We start from the raw sequence: 23,310 nt of genomic DNA, 5'->3' as shown, positions 1-23,310 counted from the left end.
TAAACTAGCGACAGGTACAAGTTTCGCGCGATTTTATTTTTTAAATAAATTATAACTCATATTACTTGCTTGTAATATAATCTATTAGACGTAAAATAATTTTTAAAATGATCAAATTAAAATGTGAATTGGTTCTTAAATTTATCCATTATATATATATATATATATATTGTGTCTGACGCATTTTAAAAAATATAAAACTGAAGATAAAAAAGCAGTTTATTCAATAACATTAGATTACAAAATATATAAAAGACAGACCAATATCTAGAGGTCTCAGGGGTAACCGACGTCTCACTATCGGGCAGAATATCCTTATTTATGGTTTTCGAGTAGGAAGAAATCAAATCTTTCTCTATTATGACATTAGTGCCAATGCAGATGCATGGATTTTACTGTGATTATACTGTGTTATCTCATTAGGCGTTGTTTCTCCAGAGGTTTAAATTGAAATATAAGAACAGTGTTATTTCATGAATTTAGCAATTAATTCTGGTTATATTCCAGCATAATTTTATATTTGAAAAATGAGAAAATATTACCAAAATTATATGTATTGTATTACAGCGCCATTGTTCTACATTTTTGGGGAGGGTTAAGTGGAAGAAAATTTTATATTGTGTTCCGGTGAATATATTTTACATTAAAATTAGCAATAATTATATTAAACTTTTATAATACAAAAAGAGAAATATTTACTCTCATTTAAAATTAGCCATATCCCGTGACTTTGTGTAGGTCAATCAGTTTATGCAGATGTAGGACAATCTTTGTGTAGGTTAATAAAGTATCCCAAATTTGACTACAGAAAGATTTGCTGGTTTTTAAAGCCATCTATCGTTATGTAGAGACTGTCATGTAATCGTTCGAACATGCCAAAATATATTGGACAATTGGTTGTCGTTTATACTGTAGCAATATGAATTCTAAGCAAATAATAAGTATATTAGCCTTTATTATGTCTGATATAAAATATTAGGGGTGCCCCAGTCGCCCGCTACTTTGGAAATATTGCATGTAGCGACAAAAAAAGGCGAGAACGACGTGGAAAATTGCACATTCCTCTGCTCATTCCCCACGAGGGTATAATACGAATATATCTACAAAGGCAAAGTATGAGGAAATATTTGTTATTTATGATACATATCTATGGTAGTGTTCTTTAGTTTCATTTTTTTTTCAATTTATAATAATTTTATGCAATGGTAACTCCATCTGCGGTATTTATATATATATAAATAAGTACACTATCGGGGTATTAGTGAAAGATGATAGGTGAATTTGAAAACCTATCGGAATGAACGAATCATGATGGTTTCCAGTAGATCCGAGTGGAGGTCGACCTGACAAGTTTTACGAATTGTATTGCTAGTCCTCAGTACTAACAATTCCTTCTCCCCCAGTTTCAAATTAAGTATAGGCACCCTCTATTTATAAATAACAAAAAATGTATTCCCTTACGAATTAATGTGTAAAACTGGTATGCCAGTAAATTTCAAACCACAAATTTGTCTGCACGTTTGGAACATTATTGATTGACCGGGATAAAAACTAGTCTATGTCCATCTCCACCCCATTAATTACGTGACTGATTGAGCCATCAGCTTGTTTACTACTCTTATCCTAAGTTCTATATATAATATATATAATGTCAAGAAATAAATACATACATTACCAGTGGGGAACTTTGTACAAAAGTTGTCTGTTTTTTAATGGATTTTTTTATACCACTGAGTTAGCAAACAAGCTTACAGCCCATACGAAAATATTCACTTACCGTAGCCTATAAACGCCTGCAATACCATAATGCTAATAATAAAATGGAGGATGAAACAGGTCAGTTGGGCTATGGTGACGATATCAACAAAAAGTCAACCACGATTTTTTCTAGGGCAAACCGCGTGAAGGTCGACTTGAGAGTGCATTGCTAGTAAGGAGGTTATTATTCCCTATTACTAACAAATTTTTCAATCCTAAGTCGTCTGTTATTGGTACCTCTAAACGAGTCGTGTTTACACTATGAAGCTTACTTAGCTGTATCAGGGTAAGGAGACATAATATTATAGTTGTCAGAAATGGTAACGTATGAGAGGTATCATGGAGTCACATGGTGTGATGCTCATGGTATTGTTCACCTCTATAGGTAATTGTTATTACTTGTCATCAGACGTAACGATTTGTTTGCCATTCAAAGTAGCATATAAAATGTACGCGTTTAGTACAGTATATACTTGTGTCTTACCTTTCAATGTATTGCAACATCAAAGCGAAATAGCAAATAATCAGTGTGTGATAAATTGCCGGCTCGACGCCATTAAGTATTCCATGGATTTCTCGCTGCGTCATCCATCATGCCTGTCGATATTTTGACGTCGTCTTATGAACAACACACAGTTGCTATTTGCCAAGTTAACAACAGAATTTATTATGGATATCGTGTTGTTTGCTAATGAAAAAATGGAAAGTAATATAGTTACTGTTAGAGGCAAACAAAATTATTTACATTTCAGTAAGTAGTAGTATTATTAGACAGAAAATGGTCATACAAATTTATTTTTCAACAATGTTATTAAATAATCTTATTGTATTACATTATACAAACAAAATTTGCCTAAATATGTATATAGTATATATTTGATTTAAGACTAACTGTATTGTGCAGCGTTATCCGAATAAGTATCTGATTTATTTATTTCTCAGTAGCTTTATGCTATTTACTTCTCACATGTAAGTTTCAGTTCGTTCACTGATCGATTTGAAAATTTATGCAAATGAATACGCTTAGCTTTTTAATACATTTATAGTTTTTATCTGTGACTTTGACTACGTGACCGGGATTACGATGATTACGTATGATAAAAAAGTATCTTGTCTTTTTCCATCCTAAATATAATAACAAAAAATAAACTCACTTTCATCATTTGTCATATATATATATATATATATATATATATCGGATTACTTATTATTATTACGAGTAGATGACGTTGTGTGTTTTTCAATGAAACATATAAAAATATAAATATGAATACTAGAAGTTATTATTATTTACTATAGTAAGTTTATAAAATTCCTTCTAAACATATATATAGAATAAATATTTTTTTATATATTTCGTGATGTATAAAAAGACGTAATTTATTTAGCAGAGTGAATTTTCTTAACAACAATAGCACTTTTTTATGGGAATATGTGTCGAACTAAAGGAGTTGTGAGGATTTGAAAGCGCTCTACAACAATGTCTCTTTGAGAGGCATACTTCAACTGGTATCCTTACGCTAGTACACATAAGGCTCTAAATTGGTGAAAATAGTGAAAAGTGAGTTGACCGCATCCAACGCAGTTCAAGATGATGCTTAAAGATGATGCTAAGAGGTACACGGTAGGTCCATTGTATGAAGAGAGAACGTATTGTGTTCAAAAAGTATACTTGGATACTTCATATTTTATAATGGTTGAGTGAGTGTACTATGTAATATGGATCTGCCAATATAAAATTTCCTCATACAGCGTTATTGACATACTGTATTTCAAATACTCGTATGTTTAAATTTTATATTTTTTTTTGTACTTTTTCTTGTGATAGGATTCTAAATGGGTCAAATAGTGCTTGAAGTAAATTATTATTATTATTGTAATAGTCAACATACTATATAGGACATATATTTGGTTAGTAGATTATAATAAAATGTTGTAATTTTTAGATCCGCAATCATGTGAAATGAAGTGGAATAGAAAAATTGTTAATACTTTCAGATCTCTTTAATAGGAATCCATTTAAAAGATAGGAGGAAAGATGATTATTGAATCTAAATATAGATTTTGATTGTGCTTTCAGGTGAACTGAGGTCAAACTTTTATTATATTGCAATAAATATTTTTAAACGACTCCAAAAGTGATTCTTAACCTTTTCAGTTTGACAGTATTTTTTGTATTTTGCACTATGTATTTGCTAATTTTAAGATATACAGTGATAAATGTAGATTTATCAATTTGTATACGTAAATACCAGTTAGACATTTTTGTTGTAAGAAAACTACGACCCAACAAAGAAAATGGTAAACAACACCTGCGCGACCCAGAATATATTATAACACTATCCCCTTATTTTTTTATCTGCAACGGTTGCCAACCAAACAGATATTTAAAATACTTATTGTTTTTTTGTACAGATGTCGACGGGTGGAGGGAGGCAGGAGCTACTACTACGAGGGAAAACTAGGTGAGTTTATAAGATTTATACCTGTGCCGAGAAAATATTGGCCAATCGTATAAAAGTGAGAAATGTAGTTAACTTTTACAATATAAGGTTATATTCTTATGAAATATGTAGTTACAATAATAATGTTGAGTCAGTAAAGAATGTACACGATTCGATCATGTTTTTGTCTTCTATCACTGAATCCTTCTCTATGTTGTAAAAATTCCACATCCGTACGAAACGGGTCTCTTCTTTCTCTTAACAAGCAACCTGCTAAGGCATGGAATTCTTTTCCTGTCTGTATGTTGCCGGTAAAATACCATATTTGCTTAAAATATTATATGTTGTTATATAGTTGCTATATATATAGCAAATATATAGCTATATATAAAATATATATCTATAAAAAGTGTGTGTACGTTATCTTTAGTACATTAATTTATAATTTACGTTTACATAGTAAATTATAATTATTAACTAGCGGCCTTTCAAACTTTCAACAAGATCAGTGGTTTCAGAGATTATTAGCTAGAAATAGTTTGAAACACAAAATGTAAGACTAAGTGAATTGTGTTGATTTCAGAACCAATGTACAATATTACATCAACAGCAGTTAAAATTGTCTATACAGGACTTCACTAATATGATCAATACCTATATTATTCATATTCCATTTAAGCAGACACTTAATATGTATGCAAATAGACATTATTAGTTGAAAATTAAATCATAAAAGAAAATGTATTTATCAGTAAAAAAATATTTATTTAATTTCAATGAAAAAAAAAACAATAGTAGAAAATGAAAAACAAAGGCATGTTCGTCTGGAATTGAAATAAAAATGAGTTGAAATAAAAAAAAAATATTATATCGCCGGCCTTCAATATTTCATAAAACCTGAACATTTTTAATTAAAATTCTCAAAATCAATATCGTATCTACGTACGTATATATAGAAACAATGTGGAAAATACAAATATATAGAATTACACATTCACAGTACGTTCGTACGACGCAATAAAACAATTTAAACAAGTTTATTTGTATGGTATTCGTTTCGAAACGTATCTCATTAAGTGTGTGCGATTGAAATAAATTGAATAGACTATTTGTCGAACACTTCGGTGGCGCACTTCCACCGCTCGATTTGATTCCTTTCCAAATTTAATTCCAATACGAGGTTGCTAAACGAATAGCACTTTTCTAGAATATATATATATGGCTCTGAAAAAGGTTAGGTACTTATTCAATTAATTGATGTCGTTTTTTGTAAAGCCAAGACCTACTGAATCGCTATTTGTAAAGTTAAATTTTCTTTTACCGCAAATTTATTTACAAATCGGTATTTCGAAATAATGGTTCGGCGAAAAACTTTAAGTAAACAATAATATAATTTAAGTTATAAATGGATATTTATTGATAGAATTAGAATTTATTTATTTATAGATAGAAAAAGAGCAACACGCAAGTTTCTTGCTCGTTCTTCTTGTGATGAGACAGCTTTCCGAACGAGCGGTAGATTAAAAAAAATGTAATGACTTTTCAAAAGTGCTTCAATGTAAGTTTATTTGAATAAATGATTTCTATTCTATTCTATTCTATTCTAATTAAAATGTTCTAATTACATACAAATTTCTAACTTTTTCTGTTAAGATTGGTAATTTACCTAATTACGATGAAATAAAAATTGGATTCTTTAACACAAAATGTGCTTATAGACATTTATACAGCTTAGGATATTATATATTGACGTGGGATCCCGGTGTAGAATCCCTTTCTTTCACTTAGGGGTCGTAAGAGATGACTAAGGGAAATTAACGACCAATGGATGGGCAGCAGTGTTCTTTTTAAAACATCACCAAGGCTAAACAGCGATTGGCCAACCTGCTTGCCAAGCGTGGCAACTATTGGCGAATTCCCCCCAATAAGAGAGGCCTATGTTTTAAGCAGTGGATAGTTAATGGCTGATGACATTCATTACGTCCTTTGTGTGTCATCATTTTGACGTATTTACTAAAATTATCATATATTGTAATATAATATCAAAGTCATGTTTTTGCAAGAAGCTGGAAAATTGTCCATAGTAATTGATAGGTTTTTGATTGCTGTAAAATCTCATACAATTAATCTAATTTTTCAATCTATTTCCACGTAGTATAATTTTCAATCTACCTTGTATACTGGTTTTATTTTAGTCCAGTAACATATTAGAAATATTACGTAAAATTTAACAGCCAGTGATCTCTTTTACAATAGATTTAAAAAAAAAGGATCTTAATTTGATTTTTGTTGTGTAATACGCGATAGTTTTAGTAATTAAAAAAAAACAGATTTTGATGATCCTTTACTTCAATTAAAGTTTTATTGGTCGCATATAAAAATGAACAAAATTATTGAGAAGTTACTGCTTGTTGAATAAAATAAAGTAACTATTTATGTCGACTTTAATCATGTTTTAAATTTGGAAATGACCGGCTAGTTTTGAACTCAATAGGAGCCCTTATTCATGAGTGCGCTTCTAATTTAAAACGTATAGATATATAAATAATTACAACACAAAATGATTCACGACAGTTATTATTGAACGAAATAAAAATATGTTCACGATTATAATTCATAATGAAGCATACAGAGGCGTTTACCAACTGTTAAAATTGACTACAATAAATTTAATTATTATAATAATAATTCTATAGACTAAATCACTAAAATGGTAAATATGTATAAAAAATAGAATGCACATAAATTAAACAACTACCTTATCTGAATTCTAGAAATAAATAAAACCAGAAATGTATGTCTTTATGTCATGTAACTGGCAAGGAGAAACGTGCCGCCATTTTTAGACTAACGGGTTTACTTCCGTATTACTACGGATTCATTAAAATTAAAGCCGGTTTTTTTTGTTGAACATAATGAATGAATAAATGAATGAAACTTTACTGTTCCCTTCAAAGAATGACTTAGACTTATAAAGATTAATAATGTATACACAAACAAAATTAATATTAAATTACATAAACTTAATTATATAAAAGCAAGATAAAGAGGCAACAATGGGCGGTCTTATCGCTAAATAGCGATCTCTTCCAGGCAACCTTACAATGGAGAGGAATAATTAAAATTGTTCATAATTTAAATAATCTTAATTATATAGGGTGAAACCGAAATCGATAGCTGTACATAAGACAAAGAATTTACTCACATAGTTGAACACATCGGAATAGAAATGTTGAGAATCAATAATAAAAAAAAGTGAATTCAAAATACAAAAACTGTGAGTTTCTTACAATAATCAACTAAATTTGCCATGTTAGTATTCGAGGTTGAAAACTTTTTGTAGTTTTTCAATCTATGTTTTTTTGGTGAAAATGCTTAGTTTAACTGGTAGTACACTCTCTAAATATGCTAACGATTTCGATTTCACTCTCTATAGTTATACTACTTTTACACCCAATTTAATCCGCGTGACAGAGTTATATTGATTGACTGGGATAAAAACTAGATCATGTCCTTCATTCGTGCATTCTAAATTTTCAAATACTACGTCAATGCCAATAGTTGTGATTATTGGTTGACAAGTTTTACCAAAATGTAACGGAAAAATTAACAAACTCGTAGTAACAAATATTAGGACGATTTTTTATTAACTGAACGAACAATCTTTATAGAATGAGTTAAGCACAAGCGTTCGATTCACAATTCACTTTAGGAATGCTCCCAACTTAAAATAAAGGAGCAACAATAGGGCATAATATAAAAATAAATAGTTTCACACGGGACGTCATTATTATAAACAACCGAGTAATAACAAATACGTAGAAGAAACACTAATAGGTAAATTTTATTTTTTTGTCAGGCGATTAATACGTACACATCTTATTTTACTTAATACCGACATATTTAAAAATAGGAAAGTTTTAAATTAAGTAGGTAGATACAAAAGTAATAAGATCATATTCACAGACTAAAAGAGTGGCTTATTTGAATTTCAGAAATAAATAAAACCGTAAATCTATGTCTTCGTGTCATATAAGCGGCAAGGAATAACGACAGCCGCCGTCAGGGTTGACGAGGGTACGCAGAGTGTCTATATTGGGCTCTGACGTGACGCTCGATCGGATAATAGGCCAAAAGTTGATCGCCACTGACAGCCGAATTATCGACGCCAACTCTATACGAAAACCGATTTTTTAAGGTTTATTTTAGGGTTGTTCATAAAAAAGGAATTTTTAATATGAGAATTCCTGAAGTCGTAGCTCAAGTCTCATAAGTGGTATATGAATGTAGATCGTCTATCGTTCTTTTTGGGTTCCGTGAATCATATAATAATTGTCGTCCATTTGAAAATTATTCAATCATTTAATAATTTATTGGTAAATGATTTTCATATTTTAACAATATTTCTATTTAAACAGAACAGCGTGGGATTTTTCAAAAAAGATGTAAAGAGATTTCTTCAGGGTCAGCAACGCGCATATAATGCCTGTAGTATTGCACGCGTTCATAGGTTACGATAACCGCTTACCATGAGGTGGGCCATATGTTTGTTTGTCACCTCAGTGGCATAAAAAAAAAGAACTTATATTATTATTATGTTCATTTGTTTGATTTTCGTAGTGCCATCGTATAATGATCAAAATTTATAAAAAATTGTAGGAAGACTCTAAAAAATAAAAAATAGTATGTAGTTGAATTTTTATAGACAAATTATGTACATCGTGATATATCAAATGAAGTATCGTTCGAATTCCCTAAATTTTTTAATAAAGTACCATTTTCACAAGATACGAGCTTCCAAAATGCCTAAAATTTAAAACAGTCTGTTCTCTTAATTCATGCTTTTATAAATAGGTACTTTTAAAATCATTCTGATGGCTATATGTATGTACATGGATGGACATATGTATATATGGATTAAATTGAATTCGTTAAAATACCTGGGGCAGAGACAACATAGTACTAATCTGTGGGAGGAAATCCAAATACAAATCTCTCTCTTTGGTTAAAATAACATTAATCTTGTTTCGGTTTCATGGATTTTTTTATTTATTTCACATGAACCTTAATATTAAACTAATCTAGATATTTCCCATGGCTTTATCCATAATAAAAATTAAATAGAATGTTATGTCAGGTATATTTTGCCTAGGTAGGTATGTATCAAATTTTATTCATATCCATTCAGCAGAGTAACCGTAAGTAACAAACATACATTAAACAAACCCCGTGGCGTAGCGGTGAGCATGTTGCTTCGCATAATTGTGGGCACAGGTTCGACTCTTAGTCGGGCCAATTTAGCTTTTTTGAATTGGCTTAGGTCTAGATATCCTGGGTTGTGCCCCCAGATGTTTGTTTCTTGGTTTCTTATAACAAAGAGTATCCTAGTTTGAGGCCCAGGCGACGAAGTTATTGTGTGGCATTTAGTATTATTTTTTCAAATTTACATCTCCTCTCTTAAGAAAAAGAGGTGGCAAACTAATACGGTGTACATATGTATATTATTGAGCAAATCAATGTTACATTTTCATATTAACATTTTCTCCTTCTTGTATTACGCATTTTCTTTTGTAATATTCATATTTTCTCCGCAGGTGCAAACAAACCAAACGTTCATACGTGGACGGTGATAAAGGATAAAAGAAAAGTGACTACACTTTATGAATGCCACGAGAAAACTCAAGGACAAAACGTCGACATACCGAAGTCATTAAGGTAATGTCTACGTAATTACAACAAAGCTTTTTGTATAGTGATTAAGTCTTTTCAATTTATGTTACAAATTACTATAATTTACTCACAATCATTCAACAGCAATAATGTTGTTATAAGTAGTAAATAACTTTTAAGCATACATAAGCGGTATATTATATATTATAAACTAGGTGTTGTCTGTGGCTTCGCTCACACGAAATAATTAAGGAATAAATGATTGAATGGATGTTTGTGATTTTCAAAGTAATACATTTTATTGTAATTATAAACGTATATACTCGGGGGAAAGGAATTGTTAGTAATGGAGACTGAGAATCCTATTTGCTAGCAATATACCCAACCAGGTCGACCTCCTCGCGGTTCTCCCTGGAAACTATCATGATTAATTCCTGATGAATTCATCATGATGGGCTAACTGGCCTGTTTTCATTCTCATCTATCACCCGTCACTGGTGCTCCGCCAGCGTATCCCGTTAGCGCAAGCGGGGTTACCATACCATTTTCACCCATAAAAAAAAAAAAACAGTATATACTCGTAGCTATGTTTATTTGAAATTTTAAATTAATGATTATTGTTTTAGTAATTTGAAAAATCTGTAGTTTGAATTAATATATTTTATAGTGTCTTAAATGGGTTGAATCAAAATTTATTATATACACGTCTGTAGCTGTAAATGCTTTAGAATGTGTATACGAATTTATTTATTGATTTTGTCTATATAAATTCTTTAAAACAAAAATATAAAAATTGCCACGCCTTTTCTCGTCTGAGGGGTGGAAAACTTAGAAATATGTGTTTATTAGTTCAATCAAGAAGAAACACATATAGTAAATTTCAAGTAGATTAGACCATTTTGTTTTATTATTTATACTAATGTTTCCACTCCATTTCTCCCGTTTGTGTTTTCCTATTCCAAATATAACTAAATACGCATGTATTTATTTCTGTTGAAAAATTTTAACATTAGATGACATAATCTTTTTATGGTGCATGTATGAGACATTGTCCTCTTGGTTTTTTTTTCATGTAGCTTTATAGCATAATACATTCCTGTATAGTAGTATGCTCCCAATTCTTTTGAATTCAAATCCGGCCGACGATAAAAATATTTTAATTTCAATGTTCGCCTCATGGATGGAAATGCAAGCATGCTCGGAAATTTGAAAAGAGTTATTTACTTTTGCAAATTTCCAATTCAATTGTTCGACACCTGCGTGACATGATAAATTATAACCAATGAAGTCATACACAGTACCGGATTTTGATTAATTGATGAATATTTAATTTCATGGACTATAAGTATTGGTTAATTATTCATTTATTTATAATAATACCATAAAGTGCTTGCACTTTTTTTTGTTTGTTTGGAAGGCGTTGATCTTTGGAACTTCCAAAGATTAATGCGTTAAAATAAATGAATCCAGACTGGAACTACCACTCGGATTTGAAAAATTCTTTTTGCATTTGATAGCGTATTTCTTGAAAAAGATTATAGGCTATTCAACGTTACGGTAAGACTACGAGCGAAGTTGCGGCATACAAATAGCAATTTAGAAAGTTATAATTATATCTGTAGTGTACTCGTATATTTTTATAAGCATTTGGTTGGTACTTTTTCACACAGAGTCGACTTTTTGTGAAGAAAACCTTCCAAAAATTACCCAAAAATTAATCGTATACGTGCCTAAATAACATATACGTGTATTGCACAAAGATATATCTATCTATATATATAAAAATTAATGCCACTTTTCGTTGTAATTTTTTTTAACCAAATGTTTAGACTTTGTTCGGACTAGTTTTTGTGTCAAATTCAAACTTTTTTAAGATGGATGGGGATTGTGCTGTCAAATTGAAACTTTTTCAGTGTTGACAGTACAAGCATGTTGTTATGTCATTCATGCGGTCATTAAATTTTTTTTTATTATTTCACTTTATACATAGCGAAGCACGTACCGGGCTGCTAGTTATATATAAAAGAAACTAAACAAAATGTCACTAATCCAGTTTGCGAGTTAGATTAGTTTTCCCAAAATAACCCTTTCAAGGAAGTTAAACTATATATTGTTGTTTTCATTTCCTTAAAAAGAAACAAGGGTCGAAATACGTCAAAAATGTTGAACCCCGCGTATTAACCAACAAACACTGCGCATTCATCTGTCAACTTAGGTATATTCTGCGTATTGGAGTATGTTACGAGTGACAGCTGACATTTTGACAGTGTTTTTTTTTTAAATAACTGCATAGAGTAATACTTTGATGTTTTCTGGGAAAAAATGTTAAATTCATAACTTAGATTTGAATATCTTTTTTATTCAATTAATCATTGCACTATGTAGATAATGAGATATTTAAAATTTTAAGAAAATAATCATATAACATGTATAATAATACATCATATTATATTTTTTATGTAAAATTGAATGGCAAACAAGCTGACGATCCATTTGTTGAAAAGTGGTAACCGGATAGACAGGAACAGCACCATGGGTGTCATAGAAAACACTGTGATAATTCCGTGAGTTGCCATTTTTGAGAGCTAATGTCTATAGAACTAGTCAAGGATCCAGAGTCTAATTTTTCTCTCATATTCCACATACACAATGAAAAGATATCAATGTCAGGAATATTCAATAAGAAATTAATTATTAAGCAACTTTTTCATACACGTATTTGATCAATGTTTATGATTTTACTTTAAAAATATTTTAATACGAACTTTTATTATTTACAGCACAAGTTCCCCCATTAACGTCAGCGAAGACGTATCACGGAGTCAGAATATGAGTAAGTTAACATTCTGATACAAAGTTTGTTTTATATATCTTTATATCATCATGTTGCCTCGAGCCATAATAAAAACTCCGGACGTAACATTAATGCTACCTGGCGGAATGGAAAAATTGATTTTTCTTTTGAAAATATCCCTGACTTGCACAACCAGCCATAACTTTTGTATTAACGTTGTGGAGTACAATTTGAATATAGACTAAACACTCTAAAATTTATAAACTACATTTTGTACTACAAATAATTTAAAATTGAGTTTTATAAAAGAGACTTCATTTATGGCAAAATGATGTATTCTGATTTCAAAATGAATCTACTGGATCGATTATGAAAAAAAATTCTAAGAGATCAATCTTTAAGGTACATACTTTCAGATACAAAATAATTTTCGAAATCGATTTATAACTGTTAGAGGTACAAACATAGAAAAATATCATTTGTATAATAAATGAAATATAATGTATGTCGAGAATACTTGGTTCAGAATTGATAAAACTATCATGTATTGAAAGTACAGTCGATTTTATTACCTTCTACTTTTGAAAGTCTTAAAAAGAAAATAAATTGCTATGTTGGTTGAGTCATATCTTAGTAACAGAATATTCACAGCTAATTTGAATAGAGTCGGCACCTTCCATTGTATAGATAGAGTATATTCATACAAATGCTCCTCCAAAAACAGGTCACCCATATTAACCATGTACGTGTGTATTGGGTTAGCAGTATGTACAGTTAATATGTGGGAGAAATTTATATTACAGGAAAAGTTAAATTGACAAATAAAAACAATATACATTTTTTATAATGATCTTTTTTTACTGAAATTTATATTTGAGAATAGGCATGTAATATGTTTTGATAAATATTTGAAAATGGTCGCCATTTTAATTAATATATATTAATTTACATTTCAATAACACGCGTATATGTATATTATATCAGAAGAAAATAATTAATAATTCAAACTTAAATCGACCTATTCTGAGAAATTTTTAATCCTAATTTGAATTAAAAAATTTCCAGTTTGCAACACTAGAAAAAGTGTGTTTTGTGATAATTAAAAAAAAGTCAGCTAAATGTCAAATTAACTTAGTAAATAAACTGACAAAATTTTGGCATATTGTTGATTTTTATAGCAATATCTATATAATTCAAGATTGGTGCTTCGTAATTTTCAAGTAACCTCAAAAACGAGGCTTTCAATTCGTCAAAATATTTTGTTATGGCTATGTTCTGAATTCAAATAGGTATTCTAAATTTGATGCGTCTATGAAATATACCGTCATTCATTATCATTTACACGCGCGTTCACAATTGAAGTTACCTTTTTTTAGGAAAATGTACTTTCTTTTCAAATAATAACAAAAAATTGACGCTGTGAGAAAGGAAATAAGTATTATGGAGAGGTTTCACTACGGCCACCACAATACGACAAATTACCGGCCTAATTCGATCCATTGCCCCCTAATGTAGGTTCATAAAACATCTTGTTTGTGTGGCCTCAAGTACAATGGGCAGGCAAGAGCCGGCCGTAGCATTAGGGTGGGATCCCGCAATTCGCCTCACTTTGTCTCCATTGCTGACTGTCTCCGGCCCACGACAAATGAGAGATGAATACATAAGCTACGTTTTTCATTGTTTGTATTATCATTTGTTACTGTTGTTTTAGGTGTAATATTATTGTCCTTTTCAAATTATTCCATCAAATTGGAATGAAACGTGTTATTTAGATGTTTTTGTTTTAATGCCTATTGAAAGTTGTGATTTTGAATAAAATTATTAACATTAACAATATTTTAATAGTTACTCAGGTACTACAGTACAGCGGAGACTTATGTTTCTTAACAAAAATATTGAACTTGAATAACTATTATTTAGACTTCAAAAAACAGAAAAATTTAGGCCTAAACTTTGCTTTATTACGAGTATTTTGATAGAAGGTACACACGAATAATATTAGAACTATGTCTGGTATAAGAACTATAAGTTTCAATTTACACAATAAAGGATTACTTAGATTACACAGTTATTTTAGACATAGTATGTTTAAATAAACATAAATATTGTTAACTGGGATTTAAAGAGTACCGTTGAGTTACTTGCGGGCTCTACTCAGCAAATAACAAATTCCGAACCCAGCATTAGAGTCACAGAAGATGAAAATTTATAGGAGTTTTGTAAACAAATCTATTTTAATGAAAATTTTTTTTAATTGGAATTCACTTAATTTTTTTCCAAAAAAGAACTGGGGGCCTACCATGAAATGTTTTCCGAAACTTTGGGACCGAACGAAATAAAAAATTGATGTTAAAATTACATAATACATGCCGTTTGGAAATATTAAAAATGTTAAAATGTCGTTCCTTTGGACTTATGTTAGGATGTACGATGAAAGAAATAACATTTCGTTCATCTCTCCTCCATTTATTGGTCCGATTTTAGTATAAACAAAAATACGAAATTGAGTCCGAAAATTCGGAATTTCATTTCATGGTAGATCCGCTGATTCTATTTTTTACGAAATTAAAAATTGTCATGGAAAGAAGAAAATGGAACGTACAGGGAAAAAAATTATCTAAATAAGTCTACAGAAATACTTTTTGAATTACTTGCCTAAATTTTTAGTATGAACTTATTAGGTATTGTAATCTTAAAATCAAATTGCATAGCATATCAGCCGTTAATTCTCCACTGCTGCTGTGAGACCTCCCTTTATTTAGGAATTTTGCCAGTAGTTGTTACGGTTAGCAGGCGGGTTGGCAACTGCAGTTAAGTCTTTAGGACATTTTAAGAGGGATGCTACTGCTTATCCCTCTCCCATTAGTTCTCTTAGTCACCTCTTACGGCACCCATGGAGAAGGAAGGGGTGGCCTATTTTTAAAATCAAATATATTTAAGTAATTATAAAATATTATAAGTACATAATAAAATTAACAATAATATTATAATAATATATTATACGAAGAACTATTACAATACCTTTTCTATTAAAATTAGGGTATTATAAAAAAAAAAATATTAATGCAATAGCAGATAAAAAAGCACTATACGTAAAATGTTCTCGCCTGCTGTTTAAAAGAAAACTGCATTCCAATTTTGTTCGTTCCTAAGGTTTTCTAGTTTTCAAAGAGAGAAATATTACGCTCCGTCTTTTATTTGTACAACACGAGTAATTCTCGGGGGTTTTGTCTTGCGGGAACACATTCTATAAATGGGAAGATGCCGACATTCAAAGCTGCACGCTTCATTTTAAATTCACCAAGAGTGGCCAGTCCGTTCGCAGTAAAAACTCATGTGGGTTCGCCAACTAATGGACTTTTTAAGCGTGTTGTTTTTTATTCGTTCCCTATTACATTTACATTTGGGGGTTCGAATCCCAGCCAAATATTCAGATCACACGACACACTATACGACTCACTAGTGGTGTGCTGAGTTAAATTAAATCGAGTATTCACTCGAGTAATACCTAAATCGAGTACACGATAAACAAAATTAGAATAAACGTACTCGAATACAGGTTTCGAGTACGAGTACTTACGATATTCAAATACTAGTCGCATGTTCATTATTAATTTTTGTTTCTAATATATTTTTTTTCTTGATTACTAAAAGAAAAAATATTTTTAAAATTATTATCATTTTCGTTCAAAATAAACTCCACATATTAATAAAAAAAATAAGTACACGGGTTTATTGAAGTATTTGAATAAACGAATTTTGAAACTCGAGTCAAAATATTTGAATATAAAAAAATCGACTCGCACATCACTATTCTAAACTACATTCTGTTAAGATTACTTTTAATTTCGCTCTTGGGACACTAAAACTATTTCGTACTTGAGTTTACTCCGAGATCACGCTACTCCAGTGCGATTTATTGCGAAACTTAGCCACTCTCAGTCTTGTTCTAAAATTGTGCTTATTGAGTTTCTTTTCGCAAACCGAGACTTTTTATATTTCAGTTAGGAGGAAGTCTGGCGTAAACAGTTCTCTTATGTTAGTAATAATATTGTAGCCATTCTTGACTATTTATCAGAAAGTTTAGAAGTGCCAATAACATGAAACTCTTGAAAATTAGTAAGGTTTCCTTCGGTTAAGAGATAATTTGTAATATCTGCTTATATGATTCGAACATAGGTATAATTTAAATAGTAAATTGTGAAACAGATGACCTGTTGATGAATAAGTGAATTCTTATAAGGTAAATATGAAGAACAACGTGAAACGACTAAGGAAATAAAATATATCAGTGAAAGAGAAGGAAAGCTCGAAATACACTTCACTCATTACTGTTAAGTATGCGAACATCCGTAAAATGTCATAACACAAAAAGATTTTTCTTTTTTTTTTTATTTAATCTTTTCAAAGACCAGTACGTAGCATCTATAAAAAAGTTCATGCGTCTCAACTTATTTTGTTATACTTTTCTAGTCTGCCTAGGAATAGCCGCTCGAATGCTGCTATACGAATAGAAATTAGAATAAGAGTAAAAAAAAAAGAATAGCGGGAATTAAATTCTCATACCGAGGGTTCTGTACATAAAATAAATTCATAAATAAGTTACTGGTTTTTTAGATGAAAATTTATTAAAATTACGTAGATATGAAATAATTACTATTTAGAGATGTTCATAACATCATCATCACATCAGCCTTCAACTGTCCACCGCTGAACATAGTCCTCCCCTTGGAGTGATTTTGCCAGTAGTTGCCACGCTTGGCAGGCGGATTGCCAACCACAGAAAGGCTTTTGAGATGTTTTAAGAGAGATGCTGCTGCTCGGGATAGGGTACTTATGCCTATATAATTAATAAATATAGGCGTGTGATCCCGGCGAAGAATGGGCCACCCCTTCCTTTCCTGTGGGTATTGTGATTGGCGACTAAATTAATATAATAGTCATCAGTGAAACCTAACTACGGTTACCACCTGTCAAGTGTGGCAACTACTAGAAAAACCTCCCAAGAAAAAGACTTATATTCAGCAATCACAGCAGTAGGACAGTTAACAGCTGATATCATGATACCAAAATGAGGACGATTTAATTTTAACAAACGCATTTTGAATATTCCATATCTCATAATGTTAATCGTATTTCATCATCATCTCAGCTGTCATCTGCTCATTGATGAACATCGGCCGCCCCCATAGACTGCCATAAGGAACGCTGCTGAGCCACCTGCATCTACTCCCACAATTGTATATACCTGCAAACAATAAAATGATATTAAAGAGAACTTATAACTCATTTATAAACACTATACAACACTTATAAACTTTCTCTGTGTGCCGAGTTCCAGGCACTGGTGTGTCTACTAGTCGCCTGACAAGGCACTAGTAGCTGATATCCATACTCTTTATTATTTTAGGTCTTAATTAAAAAAAAAAAACCATTTCTTTTACGTTGTATGCCGACAAAAGCAGATTCATCATGCCCCCACAGACTATGGTACAATGTCTCCTCAATTCAAATAGATTGCATCCTTGTGTATATTCAACAACAGCGGGCGGCGCATTCCACGGTTTCATGGCAAAGCTTTGAAGGGATGAGACAGTGAGACTCATTCCCGCATTTAAAAGCAAGACAGTAATTTCACAGGCCTTTGTCTCGGCCGCAGCGCGTCGGCTTACAGGAAAATATGCGCATTCGAAATGGATTTTTATCGTTTTTCAAGTGGGCAGGCTTTAGTTGCCTAGCCTTTTATATTTTAATGGCCCATTTTCTATGCCATTACTGAATAAGGTCTAGTGATTATAGGGTTTTGATATTCTATAGCCGTTTGGAGGTTTTGTGTGTTAATTTAGCAAAAAAATAATACAGGCATAGGTAATTTCGGTAAGGATATTTTACCAACTGTTTTTTTTTTCAATCAACTTTAAAAATGAAAAAGGTTCTCAAATAGGTTATATGTTTTTAATTTGTTACTTCATAACTCCATTGTTTATAAACCGATTTGTATTTTCTTTTATCTGAAAGGATATACTTTCAGATTAGTGCCATAGCCTTTTTATCAAAATTGATTTAGTGGTTTATTTTTTAAATTAAAATAATATCATCTTAAATAATTTGTATTCTACGATATATTTATCAATTATTAATTGATTGCGATAACTCTTTTATTGTAAATTTATTATTTTAGCCCATATTATCAAAATATTATTTCAAATAGCTAAATAAAAATGTTTGGGAAATAAATATTAAATTTATATACAAATGTAACCATATAAATACTAAGAAGTAACTTTCGGTTTGTAAATTAGTAGAGTTAAAAATTATTACCTCCATTTTACGAGTATATTAGTTCACGCTGCATAATTTTGGTCAAATCTCAAACTTGCAAAACGACGTTCATGGAGATATCTAGGATTAACTATATAGTTATCTACATTCTGACAGTTTATGAGTTAAACCTTGCATTTTTCGCTTTTTCGAAATTGATTTTGACATTTATGTAACTTGACATTCGATTTTATAAAGTTTGTTTAACAATACCTTTATAAGGATTGGTCAATATTATACAGCGTTATTAAAAACTTAAAACATCACTAAAAGTCTATCTGCGGTTGCCAAGTGTGGCAACTACTGGAAAAATCATCTCCCTAGTAAGGGAGGTCTATGTTCAACAGTGGACAGATAATGGTTGACATGAATATGAATGAAAATATAGCATTATCAAAAATTAAAATTGTCTCTACAGTTATATTTGTATTTAAAATAAAAAATCAAATACTGCTGAATAACAAATAGTTTAAATTCAAGCGGATATTTTAAAAATAAATATAAAAATATAATCTGGGTTTTTTAAATTTTAAAATAGACTTTATGTTATTTAAATTTACTTTCGAGCTCTAATATTAAAAATTATCTATCTCTGTGTCACTAACACAGACAAACGCAAAGAAACATGTAACTGTTTCATTATCTCCCAATTGATTGTCATCATTAATGGACAATTTATTTCGTTAAGTACCTACCAATAGTTTATCCTACGTATGACCTTATTCGAATGAAGCGCATGACTAGGTCACTGTACTCTTGGAAAGTTCACAGTATTGATTTTATTGCGCGCGCCCGAAAATATAAATGGAATTTGCTTTCATACTGTACCCCTAGCCATATTCAGCGCATACATAAACACCCACACACAAACATATAAAGTTAATAAAACATTTCCAATATGCGACCCGTAAAATTGTATCCCTTTTCGAACAAACGTACACGGGAGGAAGTGCTAATCCTAAATTGAATTAGCCTAATGAAACGCCACCGATATTTTGTCAACAAGTCTTTGTTTGAGATACTAATGAATTAAATTCAGTTATCGACATATTTTCATTGCAGCAGTAAGTCTATGCTCATCGCCTGTGAGCTTGAGCTCACAGGCGATGAGCATAGACTTAAAGACTCGATGTCTTTAAGTCTATGGTGAGACTTTGCCTCACTTTGTGACATTTTTCAAAATATCGTTATACAAATGGAATAACACCAATTGTATAACGGTGCCTATAGTCACTTTTTATCATCGCACCGCTCACATGCTTGCATCTAAATGGTCACGTACAATGCAGTTTCTAAGGAATTTTCTCCCGCGAACGTTTAGACTGTGGAATGAGCTCCCTGTCGAAGTTTTCCCTAGAGACTGTGCGGTTGTTATAAAAAATGTACATTAAGGTTCCTTCAAGGTTAGCAGCGAGCATTTGACACCCTTAGTGTTGCAGACGTCTATAAGCTTCTCGTACAGTGACCGTTTACCATCAGACGGACTGTATGCTTGTTTGCTACTATAAAACAGTATTATAAAAACAGTATTGTAGTATAAAAACTGTTTATTAAACTAATTCCTTCTCTGTTCACAGAATACATCAAGATAGTAGAAGAGAAGAATGGATTTACATGCGAAACTTCAATGAAGTGCAAATTCATCGAAACGGGACAACAGTGAGTAACACCTTTTGCATACAAAGAACATTTGATTACACAAGAGTACGTAAAAGGCGGCTGACATTTGTTTTGAGCAGATTAAAGTTTATCCTTCGTTTCCAACTCGACATTTCCCCATAAAGGAAAGCTCAGACAGTCATAACATCGAGTTTGTCAGGACCGGGTTGTAGCATTTTGTGTCTTATCAGGATAGTATTAAACTGGAGTTTGCATTGTGGGGTGGGGTAACGTCGCGACATCCTCGTTACGTAATTACTTTAGATGCTCGACGCCGGCAAGGCCGACGACCCCAGCTCGACTTTGACCCACTTCTTACTCTAATTTTCGCATCTCACCCACCCAGTAGACAACTTTATCTGTGCCTTATAACTTTGCGTAAAGCCATTACCCGAACTAATAATCTGTAATAGGCACGTTAAGTCGTATAAAGTTATTTGTGGTAAATATGTTTTATTACTAATATAGTTATAATTACACTGCATATATTATATGGCTGATGAATGGATAATAAAACAGATAAATATATAATATGAAAGTGGAAAGCCTAGTTAGTTTAGGCTTCTAGATAATACCTAGATAAACAGTTAAAAAAACAAATCAAGTGTTTCCGAAATCGGTGCATAGTACGTGTAGGTTTATAAACATATAATTTTAGAGGTTTTATTATGACCAGCCAATAATTTACGTCAAAGATTATCTAATTGTTGAGTTGCTAGACTCAAAAATATCCAATATTTTTTAAACCAGCAACTGGAGACAAACTAAAAATAAAATGTCCTTTGCCAATGACATATACCACACTATATCAGCCGTTTATTGTCCATTGCTGAATACAAACCTCCCTCTATTAGAAGAATTTTGTCAGTAGTTGCCACGCTTGGCAGGCGGATTGACAACCGCAGTTAGGCTTTGATGATGTTTTAAGAGGGACGCTTTTGCCCATCTGTCAACCATTAAATTCCTTTAATCAACTCTTACGACACCCACGAGAAAGGAAGGGGTGGCACATTCTATGCCGAGGCCATACGGCCAAAACTAAAACATTTGCTTTCTTATTTAAATTGTTCGCAATGTGTCATGTTTTAACATGTAGGTATGTTTATACTTTCTAATACGAGCTCCCACTAAAAGTAAGCTCGATATAATGTTTTCTTTCCATTACTTGATTTGGAGGGAGTTTCGGTTAGGGCTGAATAAAACAACATAATGTGGCGAAGGGAAAAGGGTTCTATTTTCATAATAGACTATTTCCATGAGTTATGGTTCGACTATTAGACTTTTGTATTTTAATGGCACTTATTTGCGAGATATAATGGAGAAAGTAATATCTTAGACCTTTGTGTGCGGAAAGTTATTAAACGAAGATGCTTCGAGAAAATAATATAACATGGAATGAAAATTGATTTTATTACCTTTATGCTGGCGGTAGAATTCCCAGATACGTGCTGTTAAAGTATCTATTTCATAGTCTTACTGATGAAGTTGAAATTTATCTGCTACAAGAATTTTAATAAAACCAAACAGGATTTTTTTTATAATAAAATATAATAGACAAATGTTAAATTATTATAATACCTAATATAACGGTATAAGAAATATTATTTGAAAACTGTAAGGTTACATTTTTAAGCGTTGTCAAGCTAACTTTTACTAGAGGGAGACTTTGTACAAAAGTCGATTGCTTGGGTACCTCTGTCCCATTCGTGTTTCAACCGTGAAACAGTTGTGTTTGCATGGCTGTGTTTCGGTTTGAAGGGTGGGATATGGCGTGAATTTAATGGGTACAGAGGAATAACATCTTAGTCCTTAGGAATGGCAACGCATGGGAGGTATCATGGGCGAAACAGTATACTCTGTTATGTCCATGGTACTGCTCATGTCTATAGGCGACGGTTACCACTTTCCATCAGGTGGACCGTCAGCTTGTTTGTCATTCTAAGTTGTATAAAAAAAAGGTATAATCGGAATGGGTTTTTCAAGATTTAGAGATAAGTTAGGAATGGTCTTCGCATTTAATCTAAATATTAATAGTAGAGTTAGAAAAGTAGGTTTTGCTCTGCAAAAAGAAACAACTATTTCAATCTTGACGATACTAACGCTAACTGATTAACTTAATTAATAATTATTTATTTAGAAAAATTTTAATGATCTTTGGACAAATTCAAAATAAAATACGAGCTTTTGAATTTTAAACTTAGAATTTTATGTTAATAAATGGATTACGATACGCAAAGAGGAAAATTTTGTTCTGCAAACAAAAATGTTAGTTTCAACAGCAACTAAATTAATATGAAACCACCATGTGAATGCATTATGCAATGCAGAAAGAATTATTAAAATAATTACAAGTTTAACATGTAATACGGACGTAAAAAGGTACAGGCGAAGTGAGAATCTCTTTGAAAATCGGTTAACAATTGCTTGTAGCGATATGTTTCTACACCAACGTTGTATATGATGAAAGTATCTTATATGAGTATTATAAGTGCCTTTGGATACGGTAAAGTACGTACCAAGGATGCAAGAGAGTTCGTTGAGGGTTTCCTTTTTATAATTTCAAACATTTTTGGGATCCTATTATCCCATAGGGTGTAGATTATATGTATCTATATACATATCTGTAATCGTGGGAGATGCAACATTATCAAATTATTAGATAAA

The 23,310-nt window shown here is 31.4% G+C and overlaps 1 protein-coding gene across 2 annotated transcripts in view; it reads left to right on the top strand.

Annotated features, from left to right (window-relative positions):
• Positions 1–23,310, top strand: part of LOC113519801 (cell adhesion molecule Dscam2-like) — a 158,038-nt gene that overhangs the window by 63,693 nt on the left and 71,035 nt on the right. For both annotated transcript variants that reach the window (XM_031914195.2, XM_031914193.2), the window contains exons 4-7: positions 4,174–4,223; positions 9,797–9,917; positions 12,653–12,705; positions 20,565–20,646. In XM_031914195.2, the coding sequence (XP_031770055.2) occupies positions 4,174–4,223; positions 9,797–9,917; positions 12,653–12,705; positions 20,565–20,646 (306 nt within the window). The remainder of the gene's footprint in view (positions 1–4,173; positions 4,224–9,796; positions 9,918–12,652; positions 12,706–20,564; positions 20,647–23,310) is intronic.

This window comes from Galleria mellonella, unplaced genomic scaffold (genome assembly GCF_026898425.1).
Source record: "Galleria mellonella isolate WM207_F2 unplaced genomic scaffold, CSIRO_AGI_GalMel_v1 utg65, whole genome shotgun sequence".
In the NCBI taxonomy this organism is placed as follows: Eukaryota; Metazoa; Arthropoda; class Insecta; order Lepidoptera; family Pyralidae; genus Galleria; species Galleria mellonella.
The sequence above is the reverse complement of the archived record's forward strand: the minus strand, read 5'-3'. Positions and strand labels throughout refer to the sequence as shown.